Genomic DNA, 21,838 nt, shown 5'->3' on the forward strand with positions numbered 1-21,838 from the left:
GAAATGCATAGAATATGGAAGGATAAACAAAGTATGTCAATTGCACTAGCGTGTAAACAGAATACAAAGGAAACAGTAGTAGAATTTGTTAAGCGTTTTTATAAATGCTGGAAGGAAGAGGCTGGAATGGAATCAGGAGATGCAATGGGCTCTCTGAAGGTCCAGACTTGCATTAGTAATATGCAACCTCAGCTTTCTTTGTTGGTGAAACAACTTGTCTCTGATTGGCCGGAGTTGACTCCAGCAGAATTCTTGAAAAGAATTCATGAAAAAGAAGGGGCAGGTTGTTTTGAAATCAGGAAATTAGAGGGAAAAAACGCTGCTTTTTATCAAAAGCAGAGTTTACAACATTGTGATCCATTCCAGGCCAGGGAAAGGGATAATACAGGGAGTAATAGAATGTATGTGAGAGCTAGAGGAAGAGCTAGAGGGAATTATACTTCAAACAGAACACATTGATTAGTGCCCCTGCTTTAGGACTACCTGATTATTGTAAACCATTTCACTTGTATGCGAGGGACAATTGTAAAACCATGGCTGCTGTCTGTGCCCAAGAGCATTGTGGAGGCAATATGCGTCCCGTAGCTTTCTTTTCCAAAGTAGTCCCAATACCGGTACAAGGGATGCCGGCGTGTCTCCGAGCATTGGCGGCTTGCGCCATGGCTGTAGAGATGGTTGAAACAATCACATTAGGCCATCCAATAGTACTACACACTAGTAACCAAGTTTTACATCTTGTAAAAAATGTCACTACCCAACACATGACTTCTCAAAGACTTTCTGGTTATGAATCTATATTACTGAATAATACAAATCTGACTATTAAATATAGTAGTGTATCTTCAGGGCCAACTCAAATACTTAGTGCCTTACTTACAGGATCACCAGACTTTCCAACAGACCATGATTGTATAGAGGTAATTACACCACATTACCACACCAAGACCTGACTTGATGGATAAACCTTTTGACCATGCTGATAATGTGTTTGTTGATGGTTCTTGTTCCCGACCTAGTGACGGTATTTATAAGACAGGCTATGCCGTTGTGCAACTACCAGATATTGCTCTAGATGCAGGCCCCATTCCTTATCCTTCTGCACAAGCTGCAGAATTAATAGCACTTACAAAAGCATGTAAATTGTTTGAAAATAAATCTGTTAACATTTACACTGACTCTCGCAATGCTTTTGGGGTTGTGCACGATTTTGGTATGATATGGAAACAACGTGGTTTTCTTTCACCTGATTAATGATCTTTTAGAGGCCATACAACTCCCAAAGGACTTAGCGATCATACATTGCCGTGCACATACATACAAGTCTGACCCTATTTCCTTGGGTAATGCGCTTGCAGATAAAATTGCTAAAGAGGCTGCTTATGTTTCTCATACAACCGGATCCACCATCCGTATGTATGCTGTTTTAGCCCCACCTTGATGTCCTACAGACCATATGCTTCTTGAACTCCAGGGACATGCCACTCCTAGTGACATATCTTTCTGGACTACTAATGGGTTAACTTTAGATGAGAATGGTTTGTTTTCTAAAGAGGGGAAGGTGGGCATACCGGAAAACAGTGCACCACTCTTTATAGCACAAGCCCATGGTGTTGGACATCTAGGTATAAAACCAACAACTAACTTGTTGAAGCAATCTTTCTACATTAGAGGTATAGGTGATCATTGCAAGGCATATATTAATAGATGTGTATATTGCTTACAGACCAATGCAACCATTCCCAATAAAGCCCAGCATGACCACTTACCTCCACCTACAGCCCCATTCACACATCTACAAATTGATTTTACACATATTCCAAAAACTGGCACTAAACAATTATATCTGCTTGTAATAGTTGACCAATTTTCTAAGTGGCCAGAAGCTTTTGTTACCCAGAGGGAAGATGCAAAAACAGTCGCTAAAATTTTAGCCACTGAAATAATTCCCAGATTTGGTTGTCCGCTTCAGATTAATTCTGATAACGGTCCAGCGTTCATTAGTAAAATCACACATGAGTTAGTAGAATGGTTACAGATTAATTGGAACTTTCACATTCCCTACAATCCTCAAAGCTCAGGGATTGTAGAAAGAATGAATCGCAATATCAAGGAAAAACTTTTAAAGGCAACAGCAGGTACATGGGTTAAATGGCAAAACTATTTACCTGTGATTGTAGCAAAAATCAGAATGACCCCAAATAGGACAACCAGGTTGTCTCCATTTGAGGTCCTAATGGGTAGACCATTCCCGACTCCATGGGTAAAAGGCCCACTTATCATTAAAAATGGTGATTTAGATTGTATTAAGGAACAATATGTAAAACAATTGATTGATAAATTGAATGGCATCTATGGTGATGTGTCTTCCCGTTTACCTCTTCCCTCACAGGAACCAACCCATCCTTTCAAGCCTGGAGATCTGGTCTGCATTCGCCAGCTGAATAAAGTTAAAAAAGGAGGTTTCCCGTTCAGCAAGCCAGTCACTGTGATTGCTGTAACCAGGACTGCCGTACTGACTGACGACAAGGACATCTGGATACACGCTTCACGAGTGAAACTCTGTCCAAAGAGAGGAGAAGCGGGTGACAAGCTATCGGTCACCCCTCACAAAGGAGAAGTGGGTGATAAGGTATCAATCACTCCTCACAAAGACCAGGATGACAATCTCAATCATGGATCCAAGACATTCCTGCAAGATCTTCCTTTTCCTAATGGGGATATTGATCTTTGTGTATATCCCAATAGTATTAATAACAGCATGTTATTACTCACCTGAAGATGCTGGACACTTTACACCTATTTGTTTACTATTATTAATATTGTTTAACTGTTACATGTCTTGTACTTTACGAAAGAAAATATCAGGTATGATACAAGATGCAGAAAAAGTTCAACTGCAAAATTTAATTAGAGGTAGACCCAGATAGTTTATATTGTAGGAACATTACAGGTTATGTGATCACGATGTGATCAAAGAGGGGAATGATGGGTATATATGTGTGTATGTATATATGTGTATATATATATTATATATATATATTATGTTATATGGGTAATTTGAATCTCACATATTAAGCATATTGAGGGTAGCCTTAAATCTAGTATCAAATGTTTATAATGCAGCATTCCACAAGTTTCTTTTGTATAAGTTGTAACATATGGTTCTAATATAGCATCCTCTCTACAAATGGTTATATGGGCATATTCTGTTATGTGCTATAACAACATTCTTATTTCCTGTGGGCCCCTTATGCAGATGTGAAGTTAACTACGTTTTTTATATATTTCCTGTGACCTCATGTATGACGTATACATCACTATAAAGTCTTTGTGTGTTCTTCAATAAAGGGGACTCTTGTGAAAACACTCAGTTGCATGTGTGTGTGATTTCAGTGGTCACCCCAGGGCCCTGAAGAAAACGTGTACCGCACCCTTATCAGCCAGAGCAGAGCTAAGGAACAAAAGAAGTAACCCTACAATCTTCACATAATTTCTAGCCTTCCACAAAGCAACAATCTTTACTACTACAAGACACTTATGCCTTTAACCTCTAAAGCCCTAGCTATTAACCGTTGATTTGATATTCTGTGTGAATCTTTTTTTTTCTAATGAAAGTTTTAATGCAAAAAAAGTTAAACCATAAAGTTTTAATTTGCGGAACTTAGTTTCATGTAATTAAATATATCTTACATCTAGACTTGCTTACTACTAATATGCACCTTGTGAATTTTCTAAAATATAATTAAAAAAACATTTTTTTTAATTTTGCATAATATGTTTTGGTTTCTTAATATTTAAAAATGTTGATTTATTGTGAAATTCAGCCTGTTCAAAGATTCACCCACATTAAGTTTTATAAAGCAATTTTTCATTGTCCACCCAGCCTGTCAATTAGTGGAACATCCTAAAACAATTCTTTCAACTGAATGGAGTGTAGCTGAGTCCACAATCTGAGAATAAGTACAGGTAAATCAACACTGGTACAGACTGAGGGGTCGATCACCCCTTAGAAAAACTTTTCAAATGATTTATCTATAAAAAGTTTCATACTTTAATGGTGAACTTTGTAGAAAAGTCATTTGACAAACTTTTATTATGGATTGTGATCATTAAAAGTGAATTGTAGGATTAAAAACAATAACTTTTCTAGAAAATAAAGTATATAAAAATGTTTAACCAATCCCTTTAAATCCAAGACAGCATATTTACATACCCTTAGACATTAAAACAGTTTACAAATCAATTGAAAGACATTTCAATTTTATAAATAATACTAAAACTAAATCAAGTGGTTGATACCTGGTTTTGTAGAATTGCTTGTATGATTTTAATAAGTAGTCTGTCACATTTCTTCCTGTCAAATCTTGTAAAGTGTCAGTGGTGTTGTGAAGTTTCTGCAAAATAACATTTTAGGAGTTAATAATTTGGTAAAATAAAAAAAAATCAAACAAACAAAAAACAAGGTTCAAGAATGATTAACAGAAATTAAGAGATTTGTTTTCTGCAAAAAAATGTTATAGAACAATATGACATTTTCTATGAAGGAAAAAACCTCATTGCTATTTTTTTGTTAGGGGATATAACTTAATTTGTCCTATAGAAGATATGAATAGAATTCAAATTGACAGTATTCATTTCTAAAGGCATTGAACCATTGCCAAGATCTTTGCAAGCATTTTACAATTCTTTGAAATAGTTGTTAGATTCAACATTTTTAAACCTGCTAAATCTTGGCAACTTGTTCTGTTTTAATTTATGAAATATATTGATAAGACCACATAAGTTCTTCTCAAACTAACTATATCATAAGATTTAATATTGCAGTTATACTCAATCACTGAAAAATAAAAATGAACATTTTTGAGCTATGGGGACAGGAGGTGCCTAGAGCTCTGACAAACATAGCTTTAATATTTAGGTTTTTGTTGGTGGTGTATTATTGGATAATGATAGACACAGGGTTTTGACCATCACAGGGTCATCCCTTCTCTTGATGCCCCTAGGTTTATACAATAAAAAGGAAGCTGGATGGATTTTTGTTGCTAAGTGGATAAGGATGTTTTTTTAAATTGCTCAGTTGGGTTATGTGGCTATACCTGATTAAATAACTACTTGTTGAAGGAATAGTCTCGTCAAAATTAAACTTTCATGATTCGGATAGAGCATGCAATTTTAAGCAACTTGCTATCTTTGTTAGAATCTAAGATAAGGAGCCAGCCCATTTTTGGTTCAGCAACTGGGTAGTGCTTGCTGATTGGTGGCTACATTTAGACACCAATCAGAAAGTGCTACCCAGGTGATGAACAAAAAAGAGGCTGGCTCTTATGCTTACAGTCTTGCTTTTTCAAATAAAGATACCAAGAGAATGAAGAAAAATGGATAATAAGAGTAGGGCTATGACAGGAAGTAATGGACACTACACAAATTAGGCTATAAAAAAGAAATAGGTAAAATAATTTTAAAATGTTGAATAATACATATTACTATTATTTATTTTAAGTATAATCCAATGCTTAGAGTTTTCTTTATTGCAACAAAGCTGCAGGAAAAAATAATAGGAAAGGGAAGGTTGCAAAGCTACACTATGGAAAAAAGAGGAATTGAATGGGGGGTATAATTAATGATTGCAAGGAGGGGGAGATAGGGGCACCCCTACACTACAGAAAAAAATGATAAATTAATAAATTAATAAAATTAATAATAAAAACATACAAACTGGGTACTGGCAGCCAGCAGCCAGTACCTAAGATGGCCACCACTAGCAGGAGGGGGGACGGTTAAAAAGCTGTTTGTGGGAATCAGGGAGGGTTTAGAAGGGATCATTACATTTTGAGAAAAAAAAAGAATAAAAAAGTTAATTTAAACAATATATAAATAAATTCCCAAACTGCATACTGGTAGAACTTCTACCAGTACCTAGGATGGTGGTGTCCAGTGGGGGGAGGTGAAGGATGGAAGGGAGCTGTTTGGGAGGGATAAGGTAGGGATCTCTTCTCTGCATCAAAAATTAACCTTACAAGCTAACTAATGAACTCCTTAACTGTCAGGAATTTCACGTAAGGTGGTCATTTGCAAGTAGCAGCCTTCTAATCACCAAAAGCAATGGCAAAGCCATGTATGCCTGCTATTTCTGAACAAAGGGCATCCCAGAGAAGCTTTTAAAACCATTTGTCATATGACTGCATTATAGTTGTGTGTAGATAATTTCAGGGAGAAACTCAAAGTTTGCTTAAAAGTTAATTATTTTTTTTATATGATCGTAACTGGCGGCCAAATAGTGGCATCAAATATACCAAAATGGGCCTAGATCAACATTGGGTTGTCCACTTTAAAATATATATATATATATATAATTTTCATTGATAAATTAAAACTAAGAAGCTCTATTCCCGAAAGAAACAGAAATAAAAACACTTCTTGGGCACCGATATGACAATCTAGTTAGGGACAGTATACACCACTTTTCATATAACTGCATGTAATAGACATTACTATAAAGAAGAATATGAAAAGATAATGATCTAAAAATACAGACTAAAACCTTTTAAAAATTTCCTTAGCAGTTCCCAATTTAGCAGTGTTGATGAGGTTAGGCTGGGAACACCCACTGAAAGGGACTAATAAAGCAGGAAGAGCAGACATCCCCCCTTCCCTGCAGATGAAAATACCCAATATACAAACAGAAGCCATCTGAAGTCTGTAGACATCAGTATACATCTAAAACGTTGGGGCTTAATTAGGAGTCTATAAAAATAAGCTAAGCTATACAATGTTGCAAAAACACTCTAAGATGAGCTAAATGGATCATCAACAAAACCTTTATGCAAAGAAAAATCTAGTGTAGAATGTCCCTTCACAAGATATGGACACAATTTGCCAGAACCTTTTTGAATTTTAAAATGTTGGCATCTGAGCTAAAACAGAATATTTAAAAGACCAGACACGTTTTAAGGGTCATATCAGTCTAAACTGAAACACACACAAGCAAGAATGTTTCTATTAAAAACAAAATTTATGCTTACCTGATAAATGTATTTCTTTGAGATGTGGTGAGTCCACATGTTCATCTTAATTACTGTTGGGAATACCACTCCTGGCCAGCAGTAGGAGGCAAAGAGCACCACAGTAAAAACTGTTATGTATCACTTTCCTACCCATAAACCCCAGTCATTCGACCGAAAGTAAATGGAGAAAGGAAAGTAACACAATGTGCGGAGGTGACTGAGGTTTAGTCAAAAACCTAAACAGTTACCCAAAAAAAAAAACAGTGGGTAATACATTTATTAGGTAAGCATACATTTTGTTTTCTTCTAAAGATGTGGTGAGTCCACAGGTTTATCTTAATTACTGTTGGGAACCAATAACCAAGCTAGAGTACACAGATGAATAGGGAGGGATAAAAAACCAGCATGCCTAAACAGAAGGCACCACCGCTTGAAGAACCTTTCTCCCAGAAGCTGTCTCAGCCGAGGCAAAAGTATCAAATCTGTAAAATTTTGAAAAAGTATGCAAAGACAACCAAGTTGCAGCTTTGCAAATCTGCTCCATAGAGGCTTCATTTTGGAAAGCCCAAGAAGAGGCTATGGCTCTGGAGGCTGTTTCCCAGATGATTCATAAGCCCTGCAGATCACACTCCTTAACCAAAGAGCTAGAGTAGAGGCAGACACTCTCTGAGCTCTATACTTCCCAGAAAAATGAACAAATAAAGCTGAAGACTTCCGAAAGTCTTTAGTCGCTTCCAAGTAAAACTTAAGAGCGCGAACCACATTCAGATTATGCAGCAAGCACTCCTTCTCTGAAGAAAGGCTTCGGACACAGGGAAGGAACAACAATTTCCTGATTAATATTCGTAGTAGAAACAACCTTGGGAAGGAATCCCAACTTAGTACGAAGAACAGCCTTATTCGCATGAAATATGAGATAAGGAGAATCAAACTGTAAAGCGGAGAGTTCAGATACTCTCTGAGCAGAAGAAATAGCCAACAAGAACAAAACTTTCCAAGACAAAAGTTTAATGTCAAGGGAATGCATCAGCTCAAACAGATGCCGTTTTAAAACCTTAAGCACAAGATTAAGGCTCCAAAGAGGAGCAATCACCTTAAACACTGGCCTAATTCTGACTAAGGCCTGACAAAAAGACTGAACGTCTGGCACATCTCCCAAATGTTTGTGTAAAAGGACTGATAAGGCCGAAATTTGACCCTTTAGGGTACTAACAGACAAGCCTTTATCCAGACCCTCCTGAAGAACGGATAATATTCTTGGGATCATAACCTTATTCCAAAAATATTCCTTAGCTTCACACCAAAAAAGATATTTCCTCCATATCTTATGGTAAATCCTTCTAGTGACCGGCTTACAAGCCTGGATCAGTGTCTCAATCACTGAATCTGAAAAACCTCGCTTAGATAGAATCAAACGTTCAATCTCCAAGCAGTTAGCTTCAGAGAAACGAGATTTGGATGAAGAAAAGGCCCCTGAAGAAGGTCCTTCCTCAGGGAAAGATTCCACGGAAGTAGAGTTGACATCTCCACTAGATCTGCATAGCAGATTCTCTGAGGCCAAGCTGGGGTTATTAGAATCACGGATGCTCATTCCTGTAGTATGCGGGTAATCACCCGAGATAGGAGGGCAAATGGAGGAAAAAGATAAGCCAACTGGAAGTCCCACGGAACTACCAGGGCGTCTATTAGAAAGGCCTGAGGATCCCTTGACATGGAACCGTACTTTGGAAGCTTTGCATTTTGTCAGGATGCCATGAGATCCAACTCCGGCATCCTCCATCTGGATACCAGTTTAGAGAACACTTCCGGATGGAGTTCCCATTCCCCTGGATGGAAAGTCAGCCTACTTAGAAAATCCGCTTCCCAGTTGTCTACTCCCGGGATGTAAATAGTTGACAGACAAAAACAGTGGTCTTCTGCCCACTGAATGATTCGAGACACCTCCCTCATCGCTAGGGAACTTAGTGTTCCCCCCTGATGGTTGATGTACGCTATTGATGTTATGTTGTCTGATTGGAATCTGATGAACTGGTTTGAGGCCAACTGAGGCCAAGCTAAAATCGCATTGTAAATTGCTCTCAACTCCAGTATGAGTCCAAAGACCCTGAGCTTTGAGGGATTTCCAGACTGCCCCCAGCCCACCAGGCTGGCATCTGTAGTCACTATCACCCAAGATGGTTTCCAAAAGCAAGTGCCCCAAGACAGTTGTTCCAGAGAAAGCCACAAATGAAGATAATTCTTTGGCCTCTAGTTATCAATGTCTGTCGGACCTGATCCGACAGTGCGTATCAGGTCCGACAGACATCGCTGAATACGGCGAGCAATATGCTTGCCGTATTCAGCATTGCACCAGCAGCTCACACGAGTCTGAAGACTCGCCAGAAACAGGGGCCATCAAGCTCCATACGGAGCTTGTTATATAGAGCCCTTTGTTTTTTGAGCCAACACTATCTTTGGAGAAAGATCCAGATAATCTCCATTCCACTGATTGAGCATGCATAACTGTAAAGCTTTCAGATGAAAACGAGCAAATGGCACGATGTCCATGGCTGCCACCATCAGTCCAAATACTTCCATAAACTGAGCAACTGAAGGATGAAGTGTCTCCTGAAGGACTCGACAAGCTGATAGGAGCTTGACTGATCTGGTCTCCTTCAGGAATATCTTCCTCAGAACAGAGTCTATAATTGTCCCTAAGAACACAACTCTTGTTTACTGTGAGACCGGAGGAAGGAGAGTAACATCTATGTGTGAGATTCCACCTTTGGAAAGGAGGGAGCCTGAATTAGAATGTCTTCCAGATAGGGGGCCACTGCTATCCCCCTTGACCGGACCACCGCAAGAAGGGCCCCTAGAACCTTTGAGAATATTCTGGGAGCTGTGCCCAGGCCGAAAGGCAAGGCCACAAACTGAAAGTGACGATCCTGAAATGCAAATCTCAGAAACTTGTGATGATCCCTGTGGATGGGAACATGTAAGTAAGCATCCTTCAAATCTATGGTCATCATATACTGACCCTCTTGGATCAAAGAAAGAATTGTCTGAATGGTTTCTATCTTGAACGATGGAACCTTGAGGAATTTGTTTAGACATTTTAAGTCTAGAATCGGGCAGAAGCTTCCCTCTTTATTGGGAACCATGTACAGGTTTGAATAAAAACCCAGACCCTGGAATCGGAACAATCACCCCCAGGGCCAAGAGGTCTTCGATACACCTCAAGAACGCCTCTCTCTTTATTTGGTCTGCAGATAACCTGGAAAGGTGAAACCTGCCCCTGGGGGGAGAACCCTTGAATTCTAACCTGTAGCCCAGAGACACAATTTCCACTGCCCATGGGTTTGGAACGTCCCTTAACCAGACTTGAGTGAACTGAGAGAGTCTGCCCCCCACTAGATCCAGGCCTGGATCAGGGGCAACCCCTTCATGCAGACTTAGAGTCGGTAGCAGGCTTTTTGGCCTGCTTACTCTTACTCCAGGTCTGAGTCGGTTTCCAGGCTGGCTTGTTATTATCCTGCTTGGATGAAGATGAGGAGGACTTCCCTCTAAAGTTGCGAAAGGAATGAAAATTACTTTAACATCCCTTCAGTTTGCTCCTCTTATCCTGGGGCAGAAAAGACCTGGTCCAAATAAGGTTCTGTAAGGAAGAGCCATCAGTTTAGCCTTAGATGAAACATCAGCTGACCAAGACTTCGACCATAAAGCCTGTCTGGCCAAAAAAGCAAAACCAGAAGCCTTAGCTCCCAATCTTGGACCTGGAGGACCGCATCAGCAATATAGGAATTGGCGAACCTGAGAGCTCTGATTCTGTCCTGAATCTTGTCAACAGGCATTTCCTCCTGTAGAGAATCTGTTAATGCCTCTAACCAATATGAGGCAGCACTAGTCACCGTAGCAATACAGACCACTGGTTGCCATTGGAGACCAAGATGTGCATAGATCTTCTTAAGATAAGCCTCCATCTTTTTATCCATAGGATCCTTTAAGGCGCAACTATCCTCAATAGGTATAGTCGTCCTCTTGTCAAGAGTGGAAATGGCACCCTCTACATTGGGTACCGAAGACCAAACCTCTGTAATGGAAGAATCTACTGGAAACATTTTCGTAAACACCGGAGTCGGATTAAAAACCACTCCTGGTTTCTCCCACTCTTGCGCAATGATTTCCTTAGCCCTATCTGGGACTGGAAAAACCTCAGAAGAGGAAAGAACATCAAAGAAATTATTATTATTAATCAAAATCGTTCAAAGTAGCTAAAACCTCCTTTAGTAACAACCGGAGATGTTCTAACTTAAACCTGAAGGAAGAACCTGCACTATCAGAGAAAGGCATTATACTGTCTGAATCTGAAATCTCACCCTCTGAGCGAGAATTCTCCTCATCCTCCGATCTTAAAGAAACCTGAGTGTCAGCATTATAAACAGATACCCTAGTCTCTGAAACCTTAGATTTGCTTTTGCGCTTTCCTGAAAATCTGGGAAACTCGGCTAAGGTTGCAGATATCGCTGAGGACACCTGTGCAGCAATCTCTGCCTTTAAAATTGCTCCGCTGGGAGTTAAAGGGACACTGAACCCAAATTTTTTCTTTTGTGATTCAGATAGAGTATGCAATTTTAAGCAACTTTCTAATTTACTCCTATTATCATTTTTTCTTCATTCTCTTGGAATCTTTATTTGAAATGCAAGAATGTAAGTTTAGATGCCGGCCCATTCTTGGTGAACAACCTAGTTGTCCTTGCTGATTGGTGGATAAATTAATCCACCAATCAAAAACTGCTGTCCAGAGTCTGAACCAAGAAAAAAGCTTAGATGCCTTCTTTTTTATATAAACATAGCAAGAGAACGAAGAAACATTGATAATAGGAGTAAATTAGAAAGTTTCTTAAAATTGCATGCTCTATCTGAATCACGAAAGAATTTTTTTGGGTTCAGTGTCCCTTTAAAGAGGAACCACAGGACACAGTGTTAGCTGCCATAAAGGCTTGGGACAAAATAGGGGAAGGTCCTGGCATTACCTGGACAACATCCTCCTGAGAGACATAAGGCTTAAAGGGACACTGAACTCAAATTTTTTCTTTCGTGATTCAGATAGAGCATGCAATTTTAAGCAACTTTCTAATTTACTCCTATTATCAAAATTTCTTCATTCTCTTGGTATCTTTATTTGAAATGCAAGAATGTAAGTTTAGATACCGGCCCATTTTTGGTAAACACACTGTGTTGTTCTTGCTGATTGGTGGATAAATTCATCCACCAATAAACAAGTGTTTTCCATGGTCCTGAACCAAAAAAAGAGCGTAGATGCCTTCTTTTTCAAATAAAGAAAGCAAGAGAACGAAGAAAAATTGATAATAGGAGTAAATTAGAAAGTTGCTTAAATTTGCATGCTCTATCTGAATCATGAAAGAAAAAATTTGGGTGTCCCTTTAACATTAAAAAACTTGTCTTTACCCTGCAATGTCTGTTTTACACAGGAAGAACAGAACTGCAAAGGAGCTGCAATTTTTGCTTCTAAACACAATAAACAGGGATTGAAATGAGTGGAATTCATATCAGACATAACTGGTATTACCCTCTATTCAAACTCTCTAGCGTTTAATATACAACAAGAATTAAACAATTCAAAAGAATAAGACTTTAATAAACACTTTTAATAAAAAAGACCTCAGAAAAAAAACTCCCTCCGCACCTCAGTATACCGATGCAACCCTGCAACGTATCACTTACGCTCCTAAAGCGCTTCTCACTACGCAGCAAGAATTCACACAGAGTCAAAATGCGCAGGCCCAATGACGTCACCAATGTCAGAAGGCACAAAAATGCTCTTGTGCTCTGCACAAGGAGGTGGGCGTGGTTAAAACCCGCCCGCAAACTGAAGCAAAACAAACCATTTAACTAATAATAAACAGTCTAAAAAACACACACACAAAAAAATTAGCCTTGAGACTCTTCAGTCTCAAATGTCTCTATAACCTGTGACTGCAAGCATGTCTAGTTATAACACCCATCCCATGAGTGCATCATTCGTCCCTTAAATTAAATAAAACAGGTATTCTGAAGTGCCCCTCTCCCCATAGGAAGGAAAAACATAATTTATGTAAGAACTTACCTGATAAATTAATTTCTTTCATATTGGCAAGAGTCCATGAGCTAGTGACGTATGGGATATACATTCTTCAAAATGCCTATAAATACACCCCTTACCACACCCACAATTCAGTTTAACGAATAGCCAAGAAGTGGGGTGATAAGAAAGGAGTGAAAGCATCAAATAAGGAATTGGAATAATTGTGCTTTATACCAAAAAATCATAACCACCACAAAAAGGGTGGGCCTCAGGGACTCTTGCCAATATGAAAGAAATGAATTTATCAGGTAAATTCTTACATAAATTATGTTTTCTTTCATGTAATTGGCAATAGTCCATGAGCTAGTGATGTATGGGATAGCAGATACCCAAAATGTGGAACTTCCACGCAAGAGTCACTAGAGAGGGAGGGATAAAATAAAGACAGCCAATTGCGCTGAAAAAATAATCCACAACCCAAATCAAAAAGTTTTAATCTTATAAAGAAAAAAACTGAAATTATAAGCAGAAGAATCAAACTGAAACAGCTGCCTGAAGTACTTTTCTACCAAAAACTGCTTCAGAAGAAGAAAAAACATCAAAATGGTAGAATTTAGTAAAAGTATTCAAAGAAGACCAAGTTGCTGCTTTGCAAATCTGATCAACAGAAGCTTCATTCTTAAAAGCTCAGGAAGTAGAAACTGACCTAGTAGAATGAGCCGTAATCCTTTGAGGCGGGGATTTACCCGACTCCACATAAGCATGATGAATCAAAGACTTTAACCAAGACGCCAAAGAAATGGCAGAAGCCTTCTGACCTTTCCTAGAACCAGAAAAGATAACAAATAAACTAGAAGTCTTTCTGAAAACTTTAGTAGCTTCAACATAATATTTCAAAACTCTTACTACATCCAAAGAATGTAAAGATCTCTCCAGAGAATTCTTAGGATTAGAACACAATGAAGGGACAACAGTTTCTCTACTAATGTTGTTAGAATTCACAACTTTAGGTAAAAAATTAAATGAAGTCCGCAACACCGCCTTATCCTGATGAAAAATCAGAATAGGAGATTCACAAGAAAGAGCAGATAACTTAGAAACTCTTCTAGCAGAAGAGATGGCCAAAAGCAACAAAACTTTCCAGGAAAGTAATTTAATATCCAGAGAATGCATAGGTTCAAACGGAGGAGCTGTAAAGCCCTCAGAACCAAATTAAGACTCCAAGGAGGAGAGATTGACTTAATGACAGGCTTGATACGAACCAAAGCCTGTACAAAACAATGAATATCAGGATGATTAGCAATCTTTCTGTGAAAAAGAACAGAAAGAGCAGAGATTTGTCCTTTCAAGGAACTTGCAGACAAACCCTTATCCAAACCATCCTGAAGAAACTGTAAAATTCTAGGATTCTAAAAGAATGCCAAGAGAATTTATGAGAAGAACACCAAGAAATGTAAGTCTTCCAAACTCTGTAATAAATCTTTCTAGACACAGATTTACGAGCCTGTAACAGTATTAATCACTGAGTCAGAGAAACCTCTATGACTAAGTATTAAGCGTTCAATCTCCATACCTTCAAATTTAATGATTTGAGATCCTGATGGAAAAATGGGCCTTGAGATAGAAGGTCTGGCCTTAACGGAAGTGTCCAAGGTTGGCAACTGGCCATCCGAACGAGATCCGCATACCAAAACCTGTGTGGCCATGCTGGAGCCACCAGCAGTACAAACGAACGCTCCATTAGGATTTTGGAAATCACTTTTGGAAGAGGAACTAGAGGCGGAAAGATATAAGGAGGTTGATAATTCCAAGGAAGTGACAACGCGTCCACTGCTTCCGCCTGAGGATCCCTGGATCTGGACAGATACCTGGGAAGTTTTTTGTTTAGACGAGAAGCCATCAGATCTATTTCTGGAAGTCCCCAGATTTGAACAATCTGAAGAAATACCTCTGGGTGAAGAGACCATTTGCCCAGATGTAACGTCTGGCGACTGAGATAATCCACTTCCCAATGGTCTATACCTGGGATGTGAACCACATAGATTAGACAGGAGCTGGATTCGCCCATACCAGTATCCGAGATACTTCTTTCATAGCCTGAGGACTGCGAGTCCCACCTTGATGATTGACATACGCCACGGTTGTGACATTGTCTGTCTGAAAACGAATAAACGATTCTCTCTTCAGAAGAGGCCAGAACTGAAGAGCTCTGAAAATCGCACGGAGATCCAAAATGTTGATTGGTAATCTCGCCTCCTGAGATTCCCAAACCCCCTGCGCTGTCAGAGATCGCCATACAGCTCCCCAACCTGAAAGACTCGCATCTGTTGAGATCACAGTCCAGGTTGGACGAACAAAAGAGGCCCCTTGAATTAAACGATGGTGATCCAACCACCAAGTCAGAGAAGATCGAACATTGGGATTTAAGGATATTAATTGTGATATCTTTGTATAATCCCTACACCATTGGTTCAGCATACAAAGCTGGAGAGGTCTCATGTGAAAACGAGCAAAAGGGATCGCGTCCAATGCAGCAGTTATGAGACCTAGAATTTCCATGCACAAAGCTACCGAAGGGAATGATTGAGACTGAAGGTTTCGACAAGCTGAAACCAATTTCAGACATCTCTTTTCTGTTAGAGACAAAGTCATGGACACTGAATCTATTTGCAAACCCAAAAAGGTTACCCTTGTCTGAGGAATCAAGGAACTCTTTGGTAAATTGATCCTCCAACCATGTCTTTGAAGAAACAACACAAGTTGATTCGTATGAGATTCTGCAGAATGTAAAGACTGAGCAAGTACCAAGATATCGTCCAAATAAGGAAATACAGCAATACCCTGTTCTCTGATTACAGAGAAAAGGGCACAGAGAACCTTTGAAAAGATCCTTGGAGCTTTTGCTAGGCCAAACGGAAGAGCAATAAACTGGTAATGCTTGTCTAGAAAAAAGAATCTCAGGAACTGATAGTGATCTGGATGAATTGGAATATGAAGATATGCATCCTGTAAGTCTATTGTAGACATATAATGCCCTTGCTGAACAAAAGGCAGAATAGTCCTTATAGTCACCATTTTGAATGTTGGTATCCTTACATAACGATTCAATATTTTTAGATCCAGAACTGGTCTGAAGGAATTCTCCTTCTTTGGTACAATGAACAGATTTGAGTAAAACCCCAGACCCCGTTCCAGAACTGGAACTGGCACAATTACCCCAGCCGACTCTAGGTCTGAAACACATTTCAGAAACGCCTGAGCCTTTACTGGGTTTACTGGAATGCGTGAGAGAAAAAATCTTCTCACAGGCGGTCTTACCTTGAAACCTATTCTGTACCCTTGTGAAACAATGTTCTGAATCCAAAGACTTTGAATCGAATTGATCCAAACATCTTTGAAAAATCGTAACCTGCCCCCTACCAGCTGTGCTGGAATGAGGGTCGCACCTTCATGCGGATTTAGGAGCTGGTTTTGACTTTCTAAAAGGCTTGGATTTATTCCAGACTGGAGAAGGTTTCCAAACGGAAACTGTTCCTTTAGGGGAAGGGTCAGGCTTCTATTCCTTATTCTGACGAAAGGAACGAAAACAATTAGCAGCCATATATTTACCTTTAGATTTTTTGTCCTGAGGCAAAAAGGCTCCCTTCCCCCTAGTAACAGTTGAAATTATTGAATCCAACTGAGAACCAAATAATTTATTACCTTGGAAAGAAAGAGAAAGCAACGTTGACTTAGACGTCATATCTGCATTCCAAGACTTAAGCCATAAAGCTCTTCTAGCTAAAATAGCTAAAGACATATACCTGACATCAATCCTAATGATATAAAAAATGGCATCACAAACAAAGTTATTAGCTTGTTGAAGAAGTTTAACAATGCTATAAGCATTATGGTCTGACACTTGTTGCGCTAAAGCCTCCAACCAGAAGGTGGAAGCTGCAGCAACATCAGCCAAAGAAATAACAGGTCTAAGAAGATTACCTGAACATAAATAAGCCTTCCTTAGAAAGGATTCAAGCTTCCTATCTAAAGGATCCTTAAAAGAAGTACTATCTGCCATAGGAATAGTAGTACGTTTAGCAAGAGTAGAGATAGCCCCATCAACTTTGGGGATTTTTTACCAAATCTCTAATCTATCAGATGGCAAAGGGTACAATTTCTTAAACCATGGAAAGGAGTAAATGAAGTACCCAGACTATTCCATTCCCTAGAAATTACTTCTGAAATAGCATCAGGAACTGGAAAAACTTCTGGAATAACTACATGAGGTTTAAAAACTGAATTTAAACGCTTATTAGTTTTAATATCAAGAGGACTAGGCTCCTCCATATCTAATGCAATCAACACTTCTTTAACCCCTTAACAACCAAGGACGTACGCCATACGTCCTCAAAAAAAATACACTTAACGCCTGAGGACGTATGGCGTACGTCCTCGGTCTGGAAAGCAGCTGGAAGCGATCCTGCTCGCTTCCAGCTGCTTTCCGGTTATTGCAGTGATGCCTCAACATCGAGGCAATCCTGCAATAACCCCCCTTGGCCATCCGATGCAGAGAGAGCCACTCTGTGGCCCTCTCTGCACCGGACATCGATGGCCGGTTTCGTTGGTGGGTGGGAGCCAGTCTGGGAGGCGGGTGGGCGGCCATCGATGGGCCGTATGATGTGGAGGGGGGCGGGATCGTGGGCGGGAACGCCGGGTGCTCGCGCGTGCACGGGGGGGTGCGCGCGGGCGCGCGTAGGAAGTGGGTGGGAACCGCTACACTACAGAAAAAGTATGTGAAAAAAGTTGCAGTGAGGGGCCAAAAGATCGAAAGTATTTTCGATCTAAGAGATCTGGGGGTGGGGTGGGGGGGTTGGTCTTTTGGGGGGGCAAGCTACACTACAGAACAATATTTATAAAAATAAAAAAACTCAAATATTTTACTATAAACTGGGTACTGGCAGACAGCTGTCAGTACCAAAGATGGCTACTAATAAGTTAGAGGGGATGGTTAAAGAGCTGTCTGGGGGGTATCAGGGAGGTTGGGGGCTAAGGGGGGATCCTCCAGAGCAGCATATGTAAATATGCCTTTTTAAAAAAAATTTTTTATCAAGGATAGCTATTTTTTTTAGTACTGGCAGACTTTCTGCCAGTACTTAACATGGCAGGGACAATTGTGGGGTGGGGGAGGGAAGAGAGCTGATCTCTACACTAAAGCTAAAATTAACCCTGCAAGCTCCCTACATGCTACCTAATTAACCCCTTCACTGCTAGCCATAATACACGTGTGATGCGCAGCGGCATTTAGCGGCCTTCTAATTACCAAAAAGCAACGCCAAAGCCATATAAGTCTGCTATTTCTGAAGAAAGGGGATCCCAGAGAAGCATTTACAACCATTTGTGCCATAATTGCACAAGCTGTTTGTAAATGATTTCCGTGAGAAACCTAAAATTGTGAAAAATTTAACTTTTTTTTTTTAATTATTCGCATTTGGCGCTGAAATGGTGGCATGAAATATACCAAAATAGGCCTAGATCAATACTTAGGGTTGTCTACTACACTACAATAAAGCTAAAATTAACCCTACAAGCTCCCTACAAGCTCCCTAATTAACCCCTTCATTGCTGGGCATAATACACGTGTGGTGCGCAGTGGCATTTAGCGGCCTTCTAATTACCAAAAAGCAACACCAAATCCATATATGTCTGCTATTTATGAAAAAAGGGGATCACAGAGAAGCATTTACAACCATTTGTGCCATAATTGCACAAGCTGTTTGTAAATAAATTCAGTGAGAAACCTAAAGTTTGTAACAAAATGTGTGAAAAAGTGAACAATTTTTTTTATTTGATCGCATTTGGTGGTGAAATGGTGGCATGAAATATACCAAAATGGGCCTAGATCAATACTTTGGGATGTCTTCTAAAAAAAATATATACATGTCAAGGGATATTCAGGGATTCCTGGAAGATATCAGTGTTCCAATGTAACTAGCGCTAAGTTTGAAAAAAAGTGGTTTGGAAATAGTAAAGTGCTACTTGTATTTATTGCCCTATATCTTGCAAAAAAAGCAAAGAACATGTAAAAATTGGGTATTTCTAAACTCAGGACAAAATTTGGAAACTATTTAGCATGGGTGTTTTTTGGTGGTTGTAGATGTGTAACAGATTTTGGGAGTCAAAGTTAGAAAAAGTGTGTTTTTTTCCATTTTTTCCTCATATTTTATATTTTTTTTTATAGTAAATTATAAGATATGATAAAAATAATGGTATCTTTAGAAAGTCCATTTTATGGCGAGAAAAACGGTATATAATATGTGTGGGTACAGTAAATGAGTAAGAGGAAAATTACAGCTAAACACAAACACTGCAGAAATGTAAAAATAGCCTTGGTCCCAAACGGTCAGAAAATGGAAAAGTGCTGTGGTCATTAAGGGGTTAAGTAAAGAACGAATAAACTCCATCTTAAACAAATATGAAGATTTATCAGTGTCAATATCTGAGGCAGAATCTTCTGAACCAGATAGATCCTCATCAGAAATAGATAAGTCAGAATGATGGCGGTCATTAAAAAATTAATCTGAAATATGAGAAGTTTTAAAAGACCTTTTACGTTTACTAGAAGGAGGAATAACAGACAGAGCCTTCCGAATAGAATTAGAAACAAATTCTCTTACATTAACAGGAACATCCTGAACATTAGATGTTGAAGGAACAACAACAGGTAATGGATTATTACTAATGGAAATATTATCTGCGTTAGATAGTTTATCATGACAACTAACACAAACTACAGCCGGAGGAACAGTTACCAAAAGTTTACAACAAATGCACTTAGCTTTGGTAGAACCAGGCAGCGTCTTTCTAGAAGTAGATTCTGATCCAGGGTCAGGTAGTGACATCTTGCAATATGTAATAGAAAAAACAACATATAAAGCAAAATTATCAAATTCCTTAAATGACAGTTTCAGGAATGAGAAAAAATGCAAAACAAAACAAGCCTCTAGCAACCAGAAGCAACTAAAAAGTGAGACTGAAATAATGTGAAAAAAACTGGCGCCAAGTATGACGCCCACATTTTTGGCGCCAAGTATGACGCCCACATTTTTTGGCGCCAAGAATAACGCCCACATTTTTTGGCGGCAAAAAACGTCCGCAACACACATACATCAAAAATGATGCAACCACGTGAAAACTTCCGGCGTCAACTATGACGCCGGAAATGATGACATTTTTGCGCCAAAAAAGTCTTGCGCCAAAAATGACGCAATAAATTGTAGCATTTTCTGCACCCGCGAGCCTAACAGCCCGCAATTTAATATGCATTTTCCCAAAAAATTAAACTGACAGTCTGAAAGAAGGAACACTGATTATCCTGAATCATGGCAAATATAAGTTTAAAACATATATTTAGAACTTTACATATAAAGTGCCCAACCATAGCTTAGAGTGTCATGAATAAAATAAGACTTACTTACCCTAAGACTCATCTACATATAGTAGATAGCCAAACCAGTACTGAAACGAGAATCAGCAGAGGTAATGGTATATATAAGAGTATATCGTCGATCTGAAATGGGAGGTAGGAGAAGAAATCTCTACGACCGATAACAGAGAACCTATGAAATAGATCCCCTAGAGGAAGACCATGGTATTCAGATAGGCAATACTCTCTTCACATCCCTCTGACATTCACTGCACTCTGAGAAGAAAACCGGGCTTCAGCCTGCTGCGAAGCGCATATCAACGTAGAAATCTAGCACAAACTTACTTCACCACCTCCATGGGAGGCAAAGTTTGTAAAACTGAATTGTGGGTGTGGTGAGGGGTGTATTTATAGGCATTTTGAGTTTTGGGAAACTTTGCCCCTCCTGGTTGGAATGTATATCCCATACGTCACTAGCTCATGGACTCTTGCCAATTACATGAAAGAAACAGCACTTACCTGCTCTGCTGTCTGACATGACGACAGCGCTTAATATGAGAGGAAACATTCTCCTCACAGCGACTAGGAAAACACCGGTAATGAAGTAACAAACTTAGATATCTAAAATCAGGGCAGCTTAGATAGAGAAACGGAGCAAGCACCACTTTGCAAGTTCTCCACCGCTTTAAAACCACCACAGTTCGACTGCAGACTAACGTGGGCTAGGTTATACCCTGTAGCTTAATTGAAGACTCAATCTTCTTTGAAAATATAATTTTAATTACACACAAAAAATTCACCTCTTCCATGCACATAGAGGCAAAGAGAATGACTTGGGTTTATGGATAGGGAAGTGATACTTTACAGTTTTTACTGTGGTGCTCTTTGCCTCCTCCTGCTGGTGAGGAGTGGTATTCCCAACAGTAATTAGGATGAACCCATGGACCCACCGCATCTTTAGAAGAAAGCTGTCGCTTTATCACACTGGCAATAATGCAAAATAACTCATCTCTGATGCAACCAATTATAGCTTTTACTAAAAGCTATATTACATTGAAAAATGCTTTATTTAAAGATTAAATCAATTTTTAAAGGGACATGAAATTCAAAATTAAAGGGACAGTCTAGTCAAAATTAAACTTTCATAATTCAGAAAGTGCATGCAATTTTAAGCAAATTTCAGATTTACTTTTAGCATCAAATTTGCTTTGTTCTCTTTGTTGAAAGCTAAACCTAGGTAGGTTCATATGCTAATTTCCAAGCCATTGAAGGCCGTCTCTTATCTGAATGCATTTGACAGTTTTTCACAGCTAAAGGGAATTAGTTCATGCGTGCCATATAGTCAACATTGTGCTCACACCCGTG

The 21,838-nt window shown here is 39.2% G+C and overlaps 1 protein-coding gene across 1 annotated transcript in view; it reads right to left on the reverse strand.

The window, feature by feature from the left end:
• LOC128649747 (phospholipid-transporting ATPase ABCA1-like) overlaps nt 1-21,838 on the reverse strand; it is a 2,013,556-nt gene that overhangs the window by 621,199 nt on the left and 1,370,519 nt on the right. Inside the window, exon 32 of the mRNA XM_053703184.1 lies at nt 4,300-4,394. Coding sequence (XP_053559159.1) covers nt 4,300-4,394 — 95 coding nt within the window. The remainder of the gene's footprint in view (nt 1-4,299; nt 4,395-21,838) is intronic.

The sequence above is a fragment of the Bombina bombina genome, chromosome 2 (genome assembly GCF_027579735.1).
Source record: "Bombina bombina isolate aBomBom1 chromosome 2, aBomBom1.pri, whole genome shotgun sequence".
NCBI classification, from domain to species: Eukaryota; Metazoa; Chordata; class Amphibia; order Anura; family Bombinatoridae; genus Bombina; species Bombina bombina.